The sequence below is a fragment of the Physeter macrocephalus genome, chromosome 6 (genome assembly GCF_002837175.3).
Source record: "Physeter macrocephalus isolate SW-GA chromosome 6, ASM283717v5, whole genome shotgun sequence".
NCBI lineage: Eukaryota > Metazoa > Chordata > Mammalia > Artiodactyla > Physeteridae > Physeter > Physeter macrocephalus.
In genome coordinates, this window is record NC_041219.1 from 85,686,916 (window position 1) to 85,707,676 (window position 20,761).

General features: G+C 38.7%; 1 protein-coding gene across 7 annotated transcripts in view; it reads left to right on the top strand.

Moving 5' to 3' along the window:
- SARNP (SAP domain containing ribonucleoprotein) overlaps nucleotides 1-20,761 on the top strand; it is a 59,953-nt gene that overhangs the window by 12,397 nt on the left and 26,795 nt on the right. For 6 of the 7 annotated variants that reach the window (XR_003680315.2, XM_028491267.2, XM_007125687.4 and 3 more), the window contains exons 2-9: nucleotides 2,548-2,647; nucleotides 5,081-5,127; nucleotides 5,354-5,421; nucleotides 8,844-8,895; nucleotides 9,734-9,807; nucleotides 10,258-10,286; nucleotides 13,467-13,492; nucleotides 15,226-15,294. Coding sequence is in view for 6 of the 7 variants with exons in the window: in XM_028491267.2 (XP_028347068.1) it covers nucleotides 2,548-2,647; nucleotides 5,081-5,127; nucleotides 5,354-5,421; nucleotides 8,844-8,895; nucleotides 9,734-9,807; nucleotides 10,258-10,286; nucleotides 13,467-13,492; nucleotides 15,226-15,294 (465 nt within the window). In the remaining variant the exon portion in view is untranslated. The remainder of the gene's footprint in view (nucleotides 1-2,547; nucleotides 2,648-5,080; nucleotides 5,128-5,353; nucleotides 5,422-8,843; nucleotides 8,896-9,733; nucleotides 9,808-10,257; nucleotides 10,287-13,466; nucleotides 13,493-15,225; nucleotides 15,295-20,761) is intronic. The other variant, XM_028491270.2, reaches the window with a different exon arrangement.

Here is a 20,761-nt window from a genome sequence, read left to right on the forward strand (position 1 = left end):
TCCAGGAAACTGAGAAAAAATAAAGTACCAATGTGGGAAAGGTCAAGTTCTTACTCAAGGTCCATTACTTAAGAAATGGACCTTAGAGATCACTTAGAATCTGGATTCTAGATTAATACTAATCACTGTATCATCTGTAGGCCAGTGCTCATCCATGAACTGTTACTGGTTAATGATGAGATAAGTTTAAAAAAAAATTAAGTAAGCTTTTAGAAACTTTTATAGCAGTTTGACATCACTGCTACATCCAAGTGTATGACCATTTTTCTAGTAATTGATTTTATTGTTTCTTTACAAAGGTATTGGTCCACAACCTGGTTGGAATGCTATAAAAACTTGGCAGCCCGGGCTTCCCTGGTGGCGCAGTGGTTGAGAGTCCGCCTGCCGATGCAGGGGACATGGGTTCGTGCCCCGGTCTGGGAAGATCCCACATGCCGCGGAGCGGCTGGGCCCACGAGCGATGGCCGCTGAGCCTGCGCTTCCGGAGCCTGTGCTCTGCAACGGAAGAGGCCACAACAGTGAGAGGCCCGCGTAACGCAAAAAAAAAAAAAAAAAAACAAAAACAAAAACTTGGCAGCCCTATCAGTCTACCTATTTAAAAATATATTGATCTATGAAATGCAGAAATCTGAGAAGCAGTCATCCTGTCTGATCTTGTCTAACCCTTCACCCAGCGTCTAACACAAAGTGTTAGTAGCTGCCAAGCACTATTGTAAATGCTTTATGAGTATTTGCTGGTTCAGTCTTCATAACAACCCTATGCTGTAGTTATTGTTGCATTATCCCCATTTCGTAGGAAACTGAGGCACAAAGAGGATATGTTACTCACCCAGGGTTACACAGCTGTACGTGGTAAATTGAACCCAAGGTAGTCTTGACTCAGAGGCCATGTTATGCTTTGCAGCCACTCCACACTTTTAATGGGTGATTACCTACCATATTTCTCAATAGAGGGTGCTGTTGGCTTGTTGAGTAGAACAGTGTTTCACATAGTATCCCTCCCTGCCTGTCTGTCCCACTCACTGAATGCCCAGTCAAAAATAAATAAATAAATAAATAAATAATAATATGCTCCCTTCTCCATTTCCAAATGTTTCCTTGGTTGAAAACCTTCTAGAGCTGACCAGCATATTCCCTTAGTTGTAAAGTTCTATAGGAATCTGCTTTCTAACTTCTACTGGTTGGTCTTAGATCTGTACTTTGAAACTAGTAAAGTCTTTTTTCAGGACAAATATCTATCTGTGCACTGATCTGCATATAGGATTTTTGGAGCCTTCCTTTTCTTGGTTGTCTCCTTGGATCAGCGTGTCATTACGCTCCTTAAAATGAGAATATAGAGCCCAGTAAGGCTATTAATCACTTAATATAGATTCTGGGGCTTCCCTGGTGGCGCAGTGGTTGAGAGTCAGCCTGCCGATGCAGGGGATACGGGTTCGTGCCCCGGTTTGGGAAGATCCCACATGCCGCGGAGCGGCTCGGCCCGTGAGCCATGGCTGCTGAGCCTGCGCGTCCGGAGCCTGTGCTCCGTAATGGGAGAGGCCACAGCAGTGAGAGGCCCGCGTAACACACACACAAAAAAATAATAATAATAATAAAATAAATAAATTAAAAAAATATATATATATGGCTTCTGTTTTTTTAGTTACCCTTAATGTAGAATTACTTTGGTAGCAAATCATACTCTTTGCCCTCTTTGCACTTGTAATCATCTAAAACCCTGACTGAGGTCTTTATCCTTTGAGTTACTGTTGAGCCAGATCTTGTTCATCTGGTTTTTTAACAATTTAAGTTTTGAATATAAGCGTAGTACTTATAGGTATACCTTATTTCTTCTAAATTGAGTCTTCATTTTGGCTTATTGTTTTCCCTGAAGAGCCAGCAACACACTCTGACATCCCCACCCACCCACCTTTAGTTCTGTCAGTAATCCATCAATTCTTCCTCCTTCTGTTGTCTGCAAAGTTGATAAGTATACCTGTTGTATCTTTAGTCAAGTTACTGATTTAAAAATCTTCAACTCATGCCATGTCGTGGCATGCCATTACATATTTTTTTCCATTTTGGCAAAGATCCTTTATGTGATTCATTATTGACATTAAGCTAGCTAACTCATCTACCTAATTCTGTGGTGGTCAAACTTGTATGCATGTATATGGTAGATTGCAGTAAAGGATCTGGGATAATAGATAGTAAGGAAAATCTGCTTTTAGATAATTAGATATTCTACTTAAAGATTCATTCTTTCCTTATATGAGCTGGTCCAGTAATTGTTTGGGAAAAAAAGACCACCCCCCCTCAGAAATAGCTAAAGATTTATGTAATAAATGTATGAATAGATCAGAATTTGATTAAAGTAGGTTTATTCTTCACCATCTCTTAGAAAAGTCCTCTTGCATATTGAATATTGTTAGGGGGAAGCAGATCAATTTTGTGGACCTAGAAGCTTGGTGGGATTAAGACAGTAGTTTTGGGTTGATCTTTCGTTTCTTTTTCTTTCTTGTGAGAACTACCTCTTTTTTTTTTTTCCTCTTTATTCTTTTTTCTCAGCTTGCTGAACTAAAGCAGGAGTGTCTTGCTCGTGGTTTGGAGACCAAGGGAATAAAACAAGATCTCATCAACAGGCTCCAGGCATATCTTGAAGAGCATGGTGAGTTCTTTGCGGAGGCAAAGAGTGATGTGAGTGAGGGGATTTTTTTTTTAAATAAATTTATTTATTTTATTTATTTATTTTTGGTTGCATTGGGTCTTCATTGCTGCGTGTGGGCTTTCTCTAGTTACGGCCAGTGGGGGCTACTCTTTGTTGCGGTGCGTGGGCTTCTCATTGTGGTGGCTTCTTGTTGCAGAGCACGGGCTCTAGGCGCACGGGCTTATTCAGTAGTTGGGCTCGCGGGCTCTAGAGCGCAGGCTCAGTAGTTGTGGTGCACGGGCTTAGTTGCTCCATGGCATGTGAGATCTTCCCGGACCAGGGCTTGAACCCGTGTCCCCTGCATTGGCAGGCGGATTCTTAACCACTGTGCCACCAGGAAAGCCCGAGAGGATTAATTTTTAGGCTCTGCCATACAGGAGATTTCTTCTTTTCCTTTAGGTTGTTGATGATGTAAGATTTTAATTAACTCTATCAAGAAAACTCTTGTCATCTAAAACAGTGGTTATAATGAAAAGAAATAACCCCCCTTTTAAAAAGACATTATAAGTTTATTTCAACAAATTATTTTCAAGGAAGTATGGGAAAGCAAGCATCATTAGACTGAGAATCGGAAGATTTGAAGTCTAATTCCTCTTGAGCCAGAAATTTACTAGGTAACTTTGGACAGCCACTGTTTTCATGGCTAAGTGTCTTTTGTGGTCTGTGAAGTGAGACAAGTGTCTCCACCCTTGAAATCCATAAACCTAAGTAATCTCTGGTCCCTTTTAGCTCTGACATTCTCTAATTCCACTTTAAAAAACAAACACTTCATTTAAGGCATAGTATCATCCCTCTCTAATTTTAATTTATTCCCTTTTATTCCCATTCCTTTTACCCCAGCTCTCTTAGGCAACTGTTCTAATGTGTTTGATATATGTTTTTTGTCTTTGTTCTTATAAACCGTGTAGTGTTGTTTGGTCTACAGTAATTTTATGTAGTTGGCAATGAGGCCATAGCCTTACTTTATTGCACACTTTTTTCTCTAAGTACTGTGTTTTTTTAAGATGTAGCAGTCATCTAGTCTATTGATTCTAATTTCTGCATGGTATTCTGTGATGTATGGAATTCACCATGTTTTATTTAATTCACCCAGTGACTGACTCCTGAACTACGTCTTTCATATTCCCTTATATTCCTGTGTGAGAGTCTTGGGGGTATATACCCAGGAATGGGGTTGCTAATAAATATCTGTTCATAAATGTATACTTAATATGACTAAACACCACTAAATTGTTTTTCTGAATTGCTGTATAAATTTCATCATCAGCACATGAGGGTTCACTGTCCTAACAAGTGGCCTAATTTTTGGTAATCTGTTAGTGGTTTCAATTTATATTCCTCTACTTATTAAAAAGTTTAAACATGTCTTTTGTTCGTGGTTCTTTGGCTTTCTCCTTTGCCCATTTTTCTTTTGGGGTTCTCATTGTTTGCTTGTTAGTTTGCAGGCATATCATATATTCTAGTGACTATTTCTATGTTGGTTTTAGACACAAATATCTTCTTTGACATTTGTTTCTTTTTCTGTGGTATCCTTTCCTAGTTTGGGTTTTTTTTTTTTTTTTTTTGTACTTAAAAAAAATTTAACATCTTAATCTTTTTTTTAATTAATTAATTTTTGGCTGTGTTGGGTCTTCGTTGCTGGCCGTGGGCTTTCTCTAGTTGCGGCAAACAGGGGCTACACTTTCGTTGCAGTGGGCAGGCTTCTCATTGCGGTGGCTTCTCTTGTTGCGGAACACGGGCTGTAGGCGCACGGCCTTCAGTAGTTGTGGCACACAGGCTTAGTTGCTCCACGGCATGTGGGATCTTCCTGGACCAGGGCTCGAACCCATGTCCCCTGTGTTGGCAGGAGGATTCTTAACCAGTGCGCCACCAGGGAAGCCCCCTTTCCTAGTTTTGAAAAATAAGTTTTTTGCATAGTACTTTTGCTTCTGGGTTTTTTGTTTTGTTTCTGTTGTTTTAGAAATTCTTCCCCACCACTAAATTCTGCCACAGTACTTTTTATTAATGTTATAGTTTGATCTCATCATGTTTAGTTGTTCAGTCCAGCTGGAGTTCAACCTCTTAATTGATGTTAGGTAGAGAATATAGTTTTTGTTTGTTTGTTTGTTTGTTTTTTACATCTTTATTGGAGTATAACTGTTTTACAATAGTGTGTTAGTTTCTCCTTTACAACAAAGTGAATCAGTTATACATATACCATATGTTTCCATATCTCTTCCCTCTTGCGAGAATATAGTTTTTATCTTCTCCGTGTGGAGCAAATTTTATGAACATTTCTGCCTTCATTATTGAATTTTATTTTGGGAAAGCAAAATGATTATAATTTTAGCCTAAGTACAGTGATCAAGATGGTTTTATAGCAGGGCTTGACCTGATTATTTTAATATTCTTTAGCTGAAGAGGAGGCAAATGAAGAAGATGTACTGGGAGATGAAACAGAGGTGAGTTGGAGAGAGTAAGGTTAGTCACTGGCCTGGCAGTGTGCCACTGCCTTGGTCACGTTGCTAAACATCAATCATTAGAGGGCTTCAATGCTAACTCGTTAGGGGAGCACAAAGGGGGAATGAAGGTTCTGAAAGACTGGTTCGATTTGGAGTTCTCATATTCTTCTATTGATAGGTATTTACTCTTGATTTATTTTAACCATCTTGTTTCATTTGGTTTTAGGAAGAAGAACCGAAGCCCATAGAACTGCCTGTCAAAGAGGAAGAACCTCCTGAAAAAACTGTTGATGTGTAACTATCCCTTTTTTATAATGAGGACAGAGCAGACGGTTCTGGATTTTTTAGTGTTACACTCTGTTTACCTCTTATACATTCCCATTGGAATGTATACATTCCCTTCTTTTTTTTTTTTTTAATTTGGTTGCATCGGGTCTTAGGTGTGGCTTGCTTGCTCCTTAGTTGTGGCATGCGAACTCTTAGTTGCGGCGTGCATGTGGGATCTAGTTCTCTGACCAGGGATTGAACCCAGGCCCCCTGCACTGGAAGGCGGATTCTTTACCACTGCACCACCAGGGAAGTCCCCCATTGGCTTTTTCATTTCTCATTAGATCATACATTTTCAGAAAGTTCTTGTTCGTTTCAAGTACATGGTCCCAGTGAAGCAAAGTAACTTTGTCTCTGGGTTATGTAATAGATAATTAGGGCCAGGAGACTTCAAGCCCAGATAAAGTTTAGTTCTCTTAGCCTTTGTTGTATCACCGTAATAGATGATTCTTTTTATGTATAGAGAATCATGCACATTTTCTGCATATAAGGAATTTTGTAAGGGAAGTGAGTGCTGAGCAAGGTTATGTCTCAAGTAACACTGTATTCTTTTTTCCTTCTTGATTTACAGTGGAGGAGGGAAGGACAAAGTACTAGAGTGAAAAGTGGATCTTGATTTATTTAAATTATTCCACAAGGTTGATCATAAACATTTTTTATTTGGGGTTTCCCCGCAGATGTCTGGCCATCTTATACTCCAGCATGTTAAAAACAGTTGAGTCCTTTTTAACATTTTTTTCCTCTTAGCTGTATTAATCCATTTAATTATAAAAGACAATAGATGTAAAAAGTCAAACAGTACATAGAGGAATATATAAATTGAAAATTAAGTACCCTTGTCTCCACCCCCACCTGACTTCCCAGAAGTTTTCAATATATTCTTTTGGAATATTTTATATGGTGTGTGTATATGTGCATGTACAGATACATATGTACACACATATGCATATTGTCAGTTTCTTGATTTTTTTTCACATATGGAGATCTTGCTATATCATCATATAATGTCTTTATTTAAATATTAGTTATAGGGACTTCCCTGGCGGTCCAGTGGTTAAGACTCCTTGCTTCCACTGAAGGGGGCACAGGTTCGATCCCTGGTTGGGGAACTAAGATCATGCATGCTGCATGGCGCAGCCAAAAAAAAAATTAGTTATATATAGGCAAGGTTCTAAGTGTTTTACATGTATTCTCATTTCATCGTCACGTCAACCCTATGAAATGAGGATAATTATCCTAGTAAGTGGTAGGTTTCTTTTTTTTTTAGCTTGTCGTTATGGGATATTACAAGTATATACAAAACTTAGGAGAACAGTAAATAGACCCCCATGAACCCATCACCTAGATTTAGTTGTTATCAACTTAGAATCTTATTCTTTCTGACAGCTAATAGTACTCCATTCTATGGATGAACAGTAATTTCACCAGTCTCCTGTTGATGGACATTTAGATTATTCATAATTGCAAAAAATACAGTGCATGTCCATATACAGCTAATTTTAAATTTATGCAGGTATGTCCAAAGGATAAGTTTCTAGCAGTGGATTTTCTGCATTAGAGAAGATGTGCATTTAATATTTTATTAGATTTTGTCAAATATTACTGCTTTCTAAAGCCATTTAGTTATCATCCATCATAGGAGGTTTATGTTTAGATGTAATGCCTTGAGAAAATGGCCGATGGGATAGCTTTAAAATAGAGATGTTTTGGGGAGTTACGGGGCAAGAAGGAAGGTGAAATAAATACAATGATAATTGACCTGAGTGGGTTAAAAATTTTGAAGTTTGAAAATTTGTAGTTTATTTTTATAATACGTAAAATGTGTAATTCCCTTGTTTAGAGGGCTTTAATTTTATCAGTGAATTTCTAAACAAAGAAATTGAAAGTGTGTGTGGGAGGGCTTGTGTTTTTGCTTGTTAGAGGGATAGTAGTGGTTAGACTAAAGTATGTACAGGAAGATTCTGGGTCCCCGTAGCATGGAGAATGTTTTGTATGTGACTTTGGGTAGGGGCGAAACTTCTGAGTGAAGAGAAGAAATTTCACATGAGCCTCAGAATATGATATTTATTGCTTGAGCTTAATTGTGCCTGAGGGACTTGGAACAGAGCTGAAGGAAGCTTCCTCTCTCCGGTTCCCTTTCTGCCTTGAAGTGTACTGATGGGAATGTGGAGGAAGTCATTATCCTGGGGTTTGCTGGAGAGGACTGCTATTTTAATGGCATTGGACTTCAAGTAGAACATTAAACTTCAGTGTCCCTTTCTGCCTGAACAAAACAGAGAGGATTGGGGAAGGAAAGATGACTGGGAAATGGAAAGAAATCAGAAATTTCTTTAAAAGTCAGAAGGTACAGGGCTAATTTAGGTCCTTTGAACATTGAAAAGGAGATCCCCTTGCTTTGTCTTTTGCTTGAGGTTCTCCAAAAAGATACCTCTGTTTCTAGTTTGTTTTTTTCCCCCCTCCTCAAGCCACGGCAGTTAAATATTGCAGGACTTAGTTATGGTCAGCAGGGGGCTCCCATTGCTTATCTGTCAGTCCAGGGACCTCCAACAAAAGGATGGAGGAGAGAGTAAGTTCCTGTTCCAGAATTACTTCCTCTGAAAATGCCATTAAACCATTACTACCTTTCAGGGCATCAAATGGGGAAAGTGTCTGGGATATTGGAACAAAAGCCTCCCATGTCTCTAAATGAGGGACCTTAATGAGACTGGTTATGACCCACAGTTTTATGGGAGTTGTTTGGTGGAGGGTTAATGCCCTTCCATTTATCCTGAGTACTTCCGAACTTTGTCTCCCGCCCCCCTGGTCCCCCCTCTTTTGTTTTCTCTTAAACCTTTTGACTAGTAACTTACCATGTTTTCCTAATTCAAACTCCCCTTAGTCTTTTTTCTTCCCACTCCCTTTGGCATTTTTATTTATCCCACTTTGACTGTTCCAGCTGGATCTACGGTCCCATGGGAGATATAAGGGATTTGTAAAAGAAGGAAACCAGACCTTGTAGAGCACTCATTAGTTGTGATGAAAATTGAGAGCTGGTATTTAAATGAGGGTTGGAAGAATAGTCATTAGTCCAAAAGTACATTTAAAGTTCCTAAAAGTAAATGAAATGATTTCCAGTGTCCTTTGAGCATTTCCCTTAGCTCAGTATATTTAATCAGACTTCTTTCCTTACTTTCGTATACTCTAGCAAAGTAGCTTAGTCTGTTATTTAAACTCTTTTATCAGTAGACGACACTTCAAGGAACTAAAGGTCTAATGGGCTTCATGTTTTTTTGGTCTGAAGGGTGGTAGAGAGATATGGGACAGAGGACATGATTCAGGTGAATTCTTATACACTTCAAAGGTTTTGGTTTAGAATATCAGTCTTCTGATTTTAAAAATCCCTTTTCCAGGGCAGCAGAGAAAAAAGTGGTAAAAATTACATCTGAAATACCACAGACTGAGGTAGGTATTCTTTCAGAAGAGCAGTCTATGTATTTTTTTTTTCTGTTTCTTACCCTTTATTTTGTCTGTATCATCACTTTAAAATATTTACTCATAGGCAGAAAATCAGTATTGACAGATTTTGGTATTGATACATTTTTCCACCAGCCACACTTGGGAATATATTTGGGCTGGCATAGTCACCTTTGAGGCCGTAGTCTTTTTGTATAGTATTTTGGTCTTAGTGGTAACTCTTTTTAAGATGTTTACAAACTAAGATTAGAGTTTGAGAGGATTGTACCTTGGAAGAGATGAAAAGTTACAAGGGAAGATGTCACTCTTAAGTTACTACTAGCTAGCTGGTGAGATTGAAATTTCTGTGGATCCTGTCTCAAGATCTCTGAAACTAGGTTTCAGTGAAGATCTGTGGGGTTTTTTTGTACTATTAAAGTAGAGATGGCATAGGACAACGCTGCCTCATTTCTAACTGAAAGAGTACAACTAGTGTTGGAACCAAGCTGTTCCTTTGATCCATTTTCAAAGGTCAGTCAAACACAGCTTTTGTCTTCTTGGCTTCATACAGAATGCGGGTTTTATTTTATTCCTTCCCTTTTGTTTTTGAGGACATGAATGTAATAATAGTCTTTTTGTGTTTGCTTTCTGGAAAGGACTGTTGAGTTAAGCCCTGGGATGGATACAACCTGATATCCTCTGTGATTGTCAGTATAACTCAGTTTGGACCTTAAGAAATTAATCCCGATGTTCTAGAGATACACATCTCTAAATGACTTTTCTCTTAAAAGAAGGAAACCAGAAATTGAATTTTTCTCTTTCCCTTCTTTTGTCTGTTATCACTTAGAGGATGCAGAAGAGAGCTGAACGATTCAATGTACCTGTGAGCTTGGAGAGTAAGAAAGCTGCCAGGGCAGCTAGGTGAGTGTTCCCAGCCTTTTAGACCTGAGATCGTGGTAATATGAAGGTGAGGGAATGTGTTCCTAGGTTTTAAATACAGTTGTTGATTTTAAGTAGAATAGAGGCCTTGCTGGAAAGAAATACTCTCTTGGCTCTCTTCAGAACGTATCTGCTGATTGGTTGTAGTAGCTATAGATTGGGTTTTATTATCAAGCAGGGTTTTTGTAATAGGTAAAAGTCAGGAACTGACTGCTATTCCCAATTCTGATAAGGCTACCTTTTAACTTATTCTCTGGACTCTTGGTGAGAAAAAGAGTCAACTGAACCTCTTTCATGGGGTTGTTAGAATTAGCTAATGATTGCAAGGCTTGAGATCACAAGCAAGAAGTGCCATATGTATACTTGACACGGAGACAGACAACCAGGAGTGTGAACAGCTTCCTAAAATTTAGCTTGTTTTTCTTTCTACAGATTTGGGATTTCTTCAGTTCCATCAAAAGGTAAGAGTACAGAGACTTCTGAGAAAGTTATCTTTATGTTTTTACTTTTTTGGCACAACAGATTCCATTTCTCCAAATTAAGGTAAACTTGTTAGCTCTAGAAGCCTGTAAGAGGTTATTATATCCACCTCTTTGCTCTAGGTAAAACCATACTTAAGCCTTCCTGGGCAATTTAGAGAAGGTGCTAAAGTTATGAGAGAATAGGAGGAAGTGCCAACATTTGTTTTCCTTTTCTTGGATCTCTTCAGAGAAGTTTCTAATACCTTCTTTATTCTGATGTCTCAAGTTAGCATGTAATTATTGTGTACCTGTCCAGTGTTATATTGCCTAGTGTGAGAGGCAAAAGGAAAAAAGTAGTCTCTTTTATTTTTTTTTCTCTTTTACCTTCTAGGAATTTACAAGGGAATAATCTTGGATAAAAGACTTAGCCACAAGGATTATCACAGTGTTATTTATAGTGATCAATAACTGGAAACAATGTAATACACAATAGAGAATTGGTTGAGTAAATGTGTACCATAGTACAGTTAGAAGACCATGAAGATGTTTAAAATTATACTGAAGAATATTTGTCAGACAGATAAATGGAAAAAACAAGTTATAAAATATTTGTAGTATGTTCGATTTCCCAATAAAAGTGCATGTATGGTTAGGAAATAAGATTAGAGGTATATATACTAAATTGATAACATTCATTGTCTCTGGTTGGTGGAATTTTGAGTGACTTCTTTTTGCTTGACTATGTTTTTAAAATTTCTACATTGAATATGTATTTGTAATAAATTAGGGGGAAAAGTTACATTTTATTTTTATTATTATTTTTAATTTTATTTATTTATTTATTTTTGGCTGCACTGGGGTCCATTACTGCTCATGGGCTTTCTCTAGTTGTGGCGAGCGGGGGCTACTGCAGTGTGCAGGCTTCTCATTGCAGTGGCTTGTCTTTGTTGTGGAGCATGGGCTCTAGGCACCTGGGCTTCAGTAGTTGCAGCACGCGGCCTCAGTAGTTGTGGCTCACAGGCTCTAGAGCGCAGGCTCAGTAGTTGTGGTGCACGGGCTTACTTGCTCTGCGGCATGTAGGATCTTCCTGGACCAGGGATCAAACCCGTGTCCCCTGCATTGGCAGGCGGACTCTTATCCACTGTGCCACCAGGGAAGTCCCTCAGAGACTTTAAATGTTGTCTTCTTATCCAATGCAGTCTTCCTAGTGACCTGTTAGTAGTGTCAAGTCTGTTAAGAAAATGTCCTCCAAAGTTCTTGTAGAGTTTTGCTATGCCTTTTAAAAGACCAGCAAGGGACTTCCCTGGTGGTTTAGTGGTTAAGACTCCACCTTCCAATGCAGGGGACGCGGGTTTGATCCCTGGTCGCGAAACTAAGATCCCACATGCTGCCGGGCAGCTAAGCCCGTGCACCACAACTAGAGAGCCCGCTTGCCCCTTAACTACTGAACTTGTGTGCTCTGGAGCCCGTGTGCCACAAGTAGAGAAATCTGCGTGCCATGACGAAAGATCCCACCTGCCACAAATAAGACCCGATGCAGTCAAAAAAATAAGAAAAAATAAAAGACCAGCAAAATTCTGGTCACTGTCACTACATGCTTCAGAAACAGAATATTCTCTGACATTTAGTTATATCAAGAGAGATAATAGGATTGGTGATGGTACAACAAAAATTTTTAATATTTATTTATTTATTTGGCTACACCGAGTCTCAGTTGCGGCACACAGGATCTTCATTGCCACGTGCAGGATCTTTTTAGTTGTGGCATGCAGGATCTTTAGTCGAGGCATGTGGGATCTAGTTCCCTGACCAGGGATCGAACCCGGGCCCCCTGCATTTGGAGTGCGGAGTTCTAGCCACTGGACCACTAGGGAAGTCCCAAAAGTTTTTAAAGATATTATTAAATGGTGCTATTTGAAGAAAGGCAAAAGTTAAAATTAATACTTAGCCTAAGGAGGAAAACTGACCAATAAAATAATGTGTAGGTAACATTCAGTGTTATTCATATAATCCTAGAACTACAGAGTAGCTCTTAAAAGAGTAGAATTTGGCAACATGTAAAAGGGAATACTGTTTTATGAGTGAGAACATAAAAATATGTAACAGTTCCTAGTACATAGGTTATGGTAAAAGTTGAGTCCATACCTGAAATTTTACAGTGGAAAGTTAGGGAACCAATTACAATATTGAGATTGCTTAAAATAAAATTCTGAAAAGTTTTAAGTAAATAATTATTGACTAGATTGGGGTTGGGCCTACAGGGTAATATACTGTTTGCTTCTTAGTGTTAATTTCAGGACAGAACATTGGCTTTAAGAAGCCATAATTTTAACTCATAATAGTAGCTCTGGACTTTTGTCCAGATAAGATGTTTTTCTCTTTTTTTAACAGCTTTATTGAGATACAATTCATATATCATACAACTCACCCATTTAAAGTATATAATTCAGTGTTTTTTATATATTCACAGGGTTGTGCAGCTATCATCATAGTCTAATTTTAGGACATACTCATCATCCCCAAAATAAACCCCATACCCATTAGCAGTTTTTCTCATCCACTCCCTCTGCCCCACCCCACTAATCAACCACTAAGTTTTTTCTATTTATGTAAGTTTGCCTTCATATAACTGGTATCATACAATTCATGGTCTTTTGTGATTGGCTTCTTTCACTTAACATAATGTATTCCAGGTTTATCCCTGTTTTAGGATGTATCATTACTTCATTTCTTTTTATTGTTAGATAATATTAGGTTGTACTGATATACCACATTTTATCTACCCCTCAGTTGATGCACATTTGGGTTTTCATTTTGTGGTTAATATGGCTAATGTTGCTGTGAACATTCATATACAAGTTTTCGTGTGGATATATGTTTTCATTTCTCTTGGGTATATACCTAGGAGTAGAATGGCCAGGTCATATGGTAAACTCCATGTTTAACTTTTTGAGGAACTACCAAACTGTTTTCCAAAGTGGCTGTACTACTTTATGTTCCCAGCAGCAATGGGTGCAGCCATGGTCTCTAGATGTAATCTGTGCCTTTTCTTTAACTTCATAAGATAAAGAACATTTGTCCTATATATGATTTCTGTGCTATCTAACTTGATTCAAAGACGTCATCTTCCTTTATGACTTTTAAGAATATTAAATAAAACTTTTAAATTTATTTCTTTAGGCCTGTCATCTGATGCCAAGCCTATGGTAAGAAATCTTTTTTTTTTTTCTTAACCTTGAGAGCCAAATCTTAACTCTGTACAGTTAGTTAAGTTACAGATTTCCTTCTTCTCCCCAGATCAGAGGAAACTGAGATAGTATGAGTTTGGTGACTGTTTTCAGTACAGTGTCTTATGTCCTAAATAGAAAGAATTTTTTGAGGTACTGAGAGGTCAGGAAAATTGCTGCATCTTCAAAGTCATTATAAACATCTTCCTTCCTACCACTCCTCTTGAAAAAAAAAGGGTAGATTTTGTTAGCTAGAGGACAATCCATATAACTCTTTGTTTTATGGTACTGGAGTTTTAGGGCCTCATCCAGTGGCTTTGGATAATGTCAAACTCTTAATTACCACAAGAGAATCTGTGGAAGCAACTTATGAGTTCTATTTTGTAGATACTGGTAATTTTCAACACTACCTGTCAAATACCAGAGAATAAAGACTAGGATAGTACACCTTCTGGACCATTATGACTTGTCAGCATGTTTAGAAAATGCAAGCAAATGCTGTGAAATATGTTTAGCTTTATGAAATCCTGCTCTTGGAAGTACAGTTTAATAATGTAAGTGAAGGTGAAATGTTTTAGGTAGTAGTAGTAGAAGTTAGTAGCAGTAGTAGTAGTAATGATAATGTCCCAAATATCCTTATGATAAGTCTTATATATCAAGGCTTCCAAGAAAAAGGAAGGAAGAAAATTGAGTTGGGTACTGGTAGTAGACTTGTGTTCTGAAGAATGGAGAGCTGCAGTGATAGTTTCTCTTTGCTAGGGTATAGGGTTAAGAACTACTTGCAAAGGCTATGTATAGGAGGTAACAATTTTGGACTGTGAATGATGGACTTGTTTGGAGGTGATGATTTAGACATTTGTTTGCTTTTTCAAGCAGTGTTTGGCCTACTTTGATCTTAAACCCTCCCTAGGCTTTTGCCACCTTTGATGAATGAAAGAGGCAGGGCTGAATCTTTCACTGCATTCCAGGAGAGAACTTTTAATAATTAGTGGCATGGATGAGTGCCGCTTAGTTTCCTAATTTGGCACATAGGGTATCTTTGATGTTGTATAGGCTTATTTGAACTCTTGGCTTTGGACCATAGTTTGTGCCTTCTGTGTTTTCTGTTTTGATTTTTTTCTTTTTTAAAATTTATTTATTTTTGGCTGCATTGGGTCTTCATTGCTGCGCGCAGGCTTTCTCTAGTTGCGGCGAGCGGGGGCTACTCTTCGTTGTGGCACCGGGGCTTTTCATTGCGGTGGCTTCTCTTGTGGAGCATGGGCTCTAGGTGCGCGGGCTTCAGTAGTTGTGGCGCGTGGGCTCAGTAGTGGTGGCTCGAAGGCTGGAGGGCGTAGGCTCAGTAGTTGTGGCGAACAGGCTTAGTCCCGGGCTTTTCATTGCGGTGGCTTCTCTTGTGGAGCATGGGCTCTAGGTGCGCGGGCTTCAGTAGTTGTGGCGCGTGGGCTCAGTAGTGGTGGCTCGAAGGCTGGAGGGCGTAGGCTCAGTAGTTGTGGCGAACAGGCTTAGTTGCTCCGCGGCATGTGGGGTCTTCCCGGACCAGGGCTCGAACCTGTGTCCCCTGCATTGGCAGGCAGATTCTTATCTACTGCGCCACCAGGGAAGTCCCTGATTTTTTTTTTTTAATATTTTTTTTTCCTATGTTTTTTGTAGGTTAACCTGGATAAGTTAATGATTTTTTTTTTTAATATTTTTTTTTCCTATGTTTTTTGTAGGTTAACCTGGATAAGTTAAAGGAAAGAGCTCAAAGATTTGGTTTGAATGTCTCTTCAATCTCCAGAAAGGTAAGGTACTATTTTTGCAACATTAGAGCAGCTTGGGGCTACATAGTTTGGAAATGACTGTCCTAAGAATAGAACTGGCTACTCAGCACTTCATTTAATGCAGTCCTTTGACTATCACCTCCTCTCACTGACTATTGATTACATTATGGCCATTGTTTAACAAAGTTAATTGTTTTTTTCTACAGATTGTTTGCATAGCTGCCATGCTGGCTGTTAGAACAAGGTTTATATTTCTCTTTGTTGAGTTCAGTGATGTTACATCTGCTTTAACTTCTGATATAGGCATAATGGAAATTAAATGATCAGGGGAAGACAGTCCCATCTTTAGGTCAAAGGTACCTAAAAGTAAAATTTGGAGGTTCTTTGGAAAAAAACTGAGAAAATTGTTTCATTCTTCTGCCCCTCTGCTAACTGATACTGTTTAGTGTAAGCAAGATGACTCTGTTGACACCATGCTGTGGGGAGTGATCAATTCTACAGGGCATTGTTGTGTTTGGAGTTTTGCTAGGCACATTGGAGAAAATGCTAAGGACTTTCCTGTTTGCCTAGAGCGGGTAGTCTCTTAATCTTTGTTCTGTGAGAATGAGAGCACGTTTCTTGGTTGTTCAAGTGGTGGTAGGATTAAGGGAAGACTATTTCAAACCAGAAAAACCATCATTAGGGGAAAAAAAAAAAATTATTTCCCACTCGAGTATGGAAGCATTTAGCTCTCTAGAAATCCATTAGAAAAAACTTACCTGACGGTAGTTATATTTTTGCTCAGAAAAGAAAAATTGAGTATATAAAAGTAAACATTAGTTGTATCCCTATGAGACTCATAACCTTGCACACAACTGTGCTTCATCTTCCTTCCCTTTGGGTTACATTTTTTGTGTTTACCAGAAATACAACATCATGTCTTTTTGCCCAACTTGATGCTGAGACCATCGGTATTCAGTAGGAGTATTTGGTGGTTTATGTGGAATAAAATAAAGGAGTTGAGAGGTAGGCAGAATATATGATTCTTAAACCACAAGCAGCTTAATAGGGAAGAATTATTATAAACCCGAAGTCATTTGTGTTTTGCAAGATGGTCAGGGGAAAAGGTGCTTTGGATCCGTGGCCCTTCTTATCATCTGTCTCCTTGTTTTGTATATGAGGCCTAGGTATCTGAGAATCTCATCAATAACTTCACTCCTTTAGGGAATTGTATGAGTTTGTGTGTTGGAGGACGGAGGGAACAAAAGGTACCCACTGAACTGAGAAGGTACCTTGATACTGAAAAATGAGGCAGGCAGCTCCATATGTATAATCAATGGAGTAGTTTATCATAGGGTAACTTACTTCCAAGGTAGGATGAGGTAGACGACAATCTGGAAGCATTCACAGCTGCACTCCACACTGCTGAGGGGCCATTGGGCCAATTTTATACTTGTAGTTAACCCAGGGTTTGGGGGTACATGCTTGGAAACAGGAAGTGCATTCCCAAGTCAAGATTTATGAATGGGTAACTAGTCTTGTGGGCGCCATGATATATCAGTGAAGGTCTTCATTGTTGTTTAGAGACTAACAGAGTATAGAGGCCACCCAGACCTAATGATCATTAAACAATATTAACTACAGAGCCCTTGATGACAGAGAAGAGATTTACTACACAGTACAGCCCTAGGTAGAGTCAGTGGAAGGACAGAAGGAACTGAATGGACACAAGATGGCATCAGTTATGCCAACAGCCATATATTGTGTGTTCTATCAAAATTAACAAAATTGGGCTTCCCTGGTGGCGCAGTGGTTGAGAGTCCGCCTGCTGATGCAGGGGATACGGGTTCGTGCCCCGGTCCGGGAAGATCCCACATGCCGCGGAGCGGCTAGGCCCGTGAGCCATGGCCACTGAGCCTGTGCGTCCGGAGCCTGTGCTTCGCAACGGGAGAGGCCACAACAGTGAGAGGCCCGTGTACTGCAAAAAAAAAAAAAAAAAAAAATTAACAAAATTTAACACTATATCTCCTACTACTTAGCTCATAGGGACACATTCCTGAGAGGAATTTGTCTGTCACTCTGTGCTGCCCACCTGAGTTATACAAGGATATCAGTCTTTTCCCTTCCCTTCCCTGGAATCTTTCTCGATATTTGACCTGTTTTCAGCCTCCACAGGAGGCTGAGTAAAACATGAAGAGATACATTTATTGATTTTGAGCAAATTACTAAACTTCTTTGATCCTCATCTATAAAACTGGGAGTAACACCTAACATCATGTTTGTGAAGAATAAATGTATATTTGAAGCTCCCTAACATAGTGACACTTTGACCCTCTATAAATTTTATTTTTGTTTTTATGTATTTTTGATGTTTAAAAAATTTTTTTTATTAAGTTTTTTTTTTTTTTGGCTGCGTTGGGTCTTTGTTGCTGCATGCAGGCTTTCTCTAGTTGCGGTAAGCAGGGACTACTTTTTTGTTGCGGTGTGTGGGCTTCTCGTTGTGGTGCGTGGGCTTCTCATTGTGGTGCCTTCTCTTGTTGCAGAGCTCAGGCTCTAAGCGTACGGGCTTCAGCAGTTGTGGCACATGGGCTCAGTAGTTGTGGCTCTCAGGCTTTAGAGTTCAGGCTCAATAGTTGTGGTGCACGGGCTTGGTTGCTCCACGGCATGTGGGATCTTCCCGGACCAGGGATCAAACCTGTGTCCCCTGCGTTGGCAGGAGGGTTCTAAACCACTGCACCACCAGGGATGTCCGGACCCTCAATAAATTTTAGTTTCCTTCCTTAGTTTTCAGTTCTGGTTTTATCACTTTGAGTCAATTAACTTCTGTGTTTCAGTTGATGATCATTGATAGGATTACAGTTCCCATGTTAAATTCTAAAGAGTTAAAATGAGATAATGGTAATTGGCAGAACTCTATGTGAGCTCTGTTCTCTAATAACATTCATTGTCACACATATGTTCTAGAGTAGTGCTTTGCAAATTCTGTGACGAAAGACTAGTTTTTAAAAATTTCCAATTCATTGTCAAGAGGTACTTTTGCGAAATAAAATAAAAATGTCAAAGAAATGTTCAATTACTTTGGAAATTTCTAAACACTCTCAATTTCTGGACTTATTTCTAGAATGATAAACGGTTTGGGGATCAAGCACTAGGAGGCAGACCACATTTTGAGTAGCACTATACTAGAGTGTATACGATTTCTTCCAAGGACCACTTTGCTTGGAGGCTTTTGACTTTCTGAGGTGTCCTTTTTGAGTATAGGTTCCATTTACATTGATCGTAAATCCTGATTTTCAGAATTATCCTAATTTCAATGGTTTGTTCTGAGTTGTCTCATAAACCATTAAAATGTCCCTGCTATTTTGCTATCTAGACCACCACTGTTCAGTAGAACCCTCTGTGATGATAGAAATATTCTACAAAATATTGTTCTATTAAATAATCTGTTATCTAATATAGGCATACCTCAGAAATATTGTGGATTCAGTTGCAGACCACCACAATACAGTGAATATTGCAGTAAAGTGAGGCACAAATAAGCAGTGTACATACCTGAATTGAAAACTACTTTATTGCCAAAATAAAAGTGCTAACCATCATCTGAACGTTCAGCGAGTTGTGATCATTTTGCCAGTGGAGGGTCTTGCCTCTATGTTGATGGCTGCTGACTGATCAGGATGGTGGTTGCTGAAGGTTGGGGTGGCTGTGGCAGTTTCTTTTCTTTTCTTTCTTTCTTTTTTTTTTTTTTTTTGCCCAAAATGCATTTTTTATTTTAAAAATTCTTGCTTTTAATGTCTTCAAACAACCAATGCAACCAAGTGGCATTCTGAACCTCAGACTGCCAAGTGACTAAGATGCAGCTGAAATAATTGTGTTGTAAGATAATTTATGCTTATTATTTATTTTTAAAAATTCAGCTTTATCTATGAAAAAAGATCTGTTTCATTTCCTTCCTAAATTTAGTACAAAATGCAGTGTATAGAAATATTATATCTATTCCTTGCTCCTGAATGTTACTTTCACATAGTTAATAGATTCTCCAAATTACTTTGCATTACAAAATCACTTGAAGTAGAATTAAGGATGGGACAGATATATAAATTACATTATAAAATTAATTTAGAACTATATAAAATAAATCATCTTTGTCCAGGAGTTGTACAAAATGAAGGAAATATTATATGTAGTTTAATATTTATGTAGTAAATATAAATCATATGCTGTGTGGAGTTCTAGACAAATTTGTTTCCTAGGCAATTTCTTAAAATAAAACAACAGTGATGTTTGCCACATTGATTGATTGACTCTTCCTTTCACAAATTGTTTCTCTGTAACATGCAATGCTGTTTGATATCATCTTACCTACAGTAAGTTCTTTCGGAATTGGAGTCAATCCTTTCAGACCTGGCTGCTGCTTTATCAACTAAGTTTATGTAACATTCTAAATTCTTTGTTGTCATTTCAGCAGTATTCACAACATCTTCTCCAGGAGTATATTCCATCTCAGGAAATCACTGTCTTTGCTCAACTCCTCATCCGTTCAAGTTTTACTATGAATCGTAGCAATTCAGTCCCATCTTCAGGCTCTACTTCTAATACTAGTTCTTTAGCTGTTTGCACCACATCTGCAGTTACTTCCTCTACTGAAGTCTTGAACCCCTCAAAGTCATCCATGAGGGTTGGAATCAACTCTTTCCAAACTCCTGTTAATGTAGATTTTTTTTACCTCTCTCCATGAATCACAGATGTTCTTAATGGCATCCAGAATGGTGAATCCTTTCCAGAAGGTTTTCAATTTGCTTTGCCCAGATCCAGCAAAGGAATCACTACGTGTGGCCTTATGAAAAGTTTTTCTTAAATAATAAGATTTGAAAGTTGAAATTACTCCTTGATCCGTGGGCTGCAGAAGGGATCTTGTGTTAGAAGGAGTGGAAACAACATTAATCTCACTGTACATCTCCGTCAGAGCTCTTGGGTGACCAGGTGCGTTGTCAGTGAGTAGTAATACTTTGAAAGGAATCTTTTTTTCTGAGCAATATGTCTCAACAGTAGGCTTAAAATATTCAGTAAACCATGTTGTAAGCAGACGTGCTGTCATCCAGGCTTTGTTGTTCCATTTATAGAACACAGGCAGAGCCCTTAGGATTTTCGGAATGGTAAATGAGCATTAGCTCCAACTTAAAGTCACCAGCTGCATTAGCCCCTAACAAGGGAGTCAGCCTGTCCTTTGAAGCTTTGAAGCCAGGCATTAACCTCTTCTCTCTAGCTGTGAAAGTCCTAGATGGCACCTTCTTCCAATATAAGGCTGTTTCATCTATATTGAAAATCTGTTGTTTGGTGTAGCCACCTTCATTAATTATCTTAATTAGATCTGGACAACTTGCTGCAGCTTCTACATCAGCACTTGCTGCTTCACCTTACACTTTTATGTTATGGAAGTGGCTTCTTTCCTTAAACCTCAGGAACCAAGCTCTGCTAGCTTTAGACTTTTGCAGCTTTCTCACCTCTC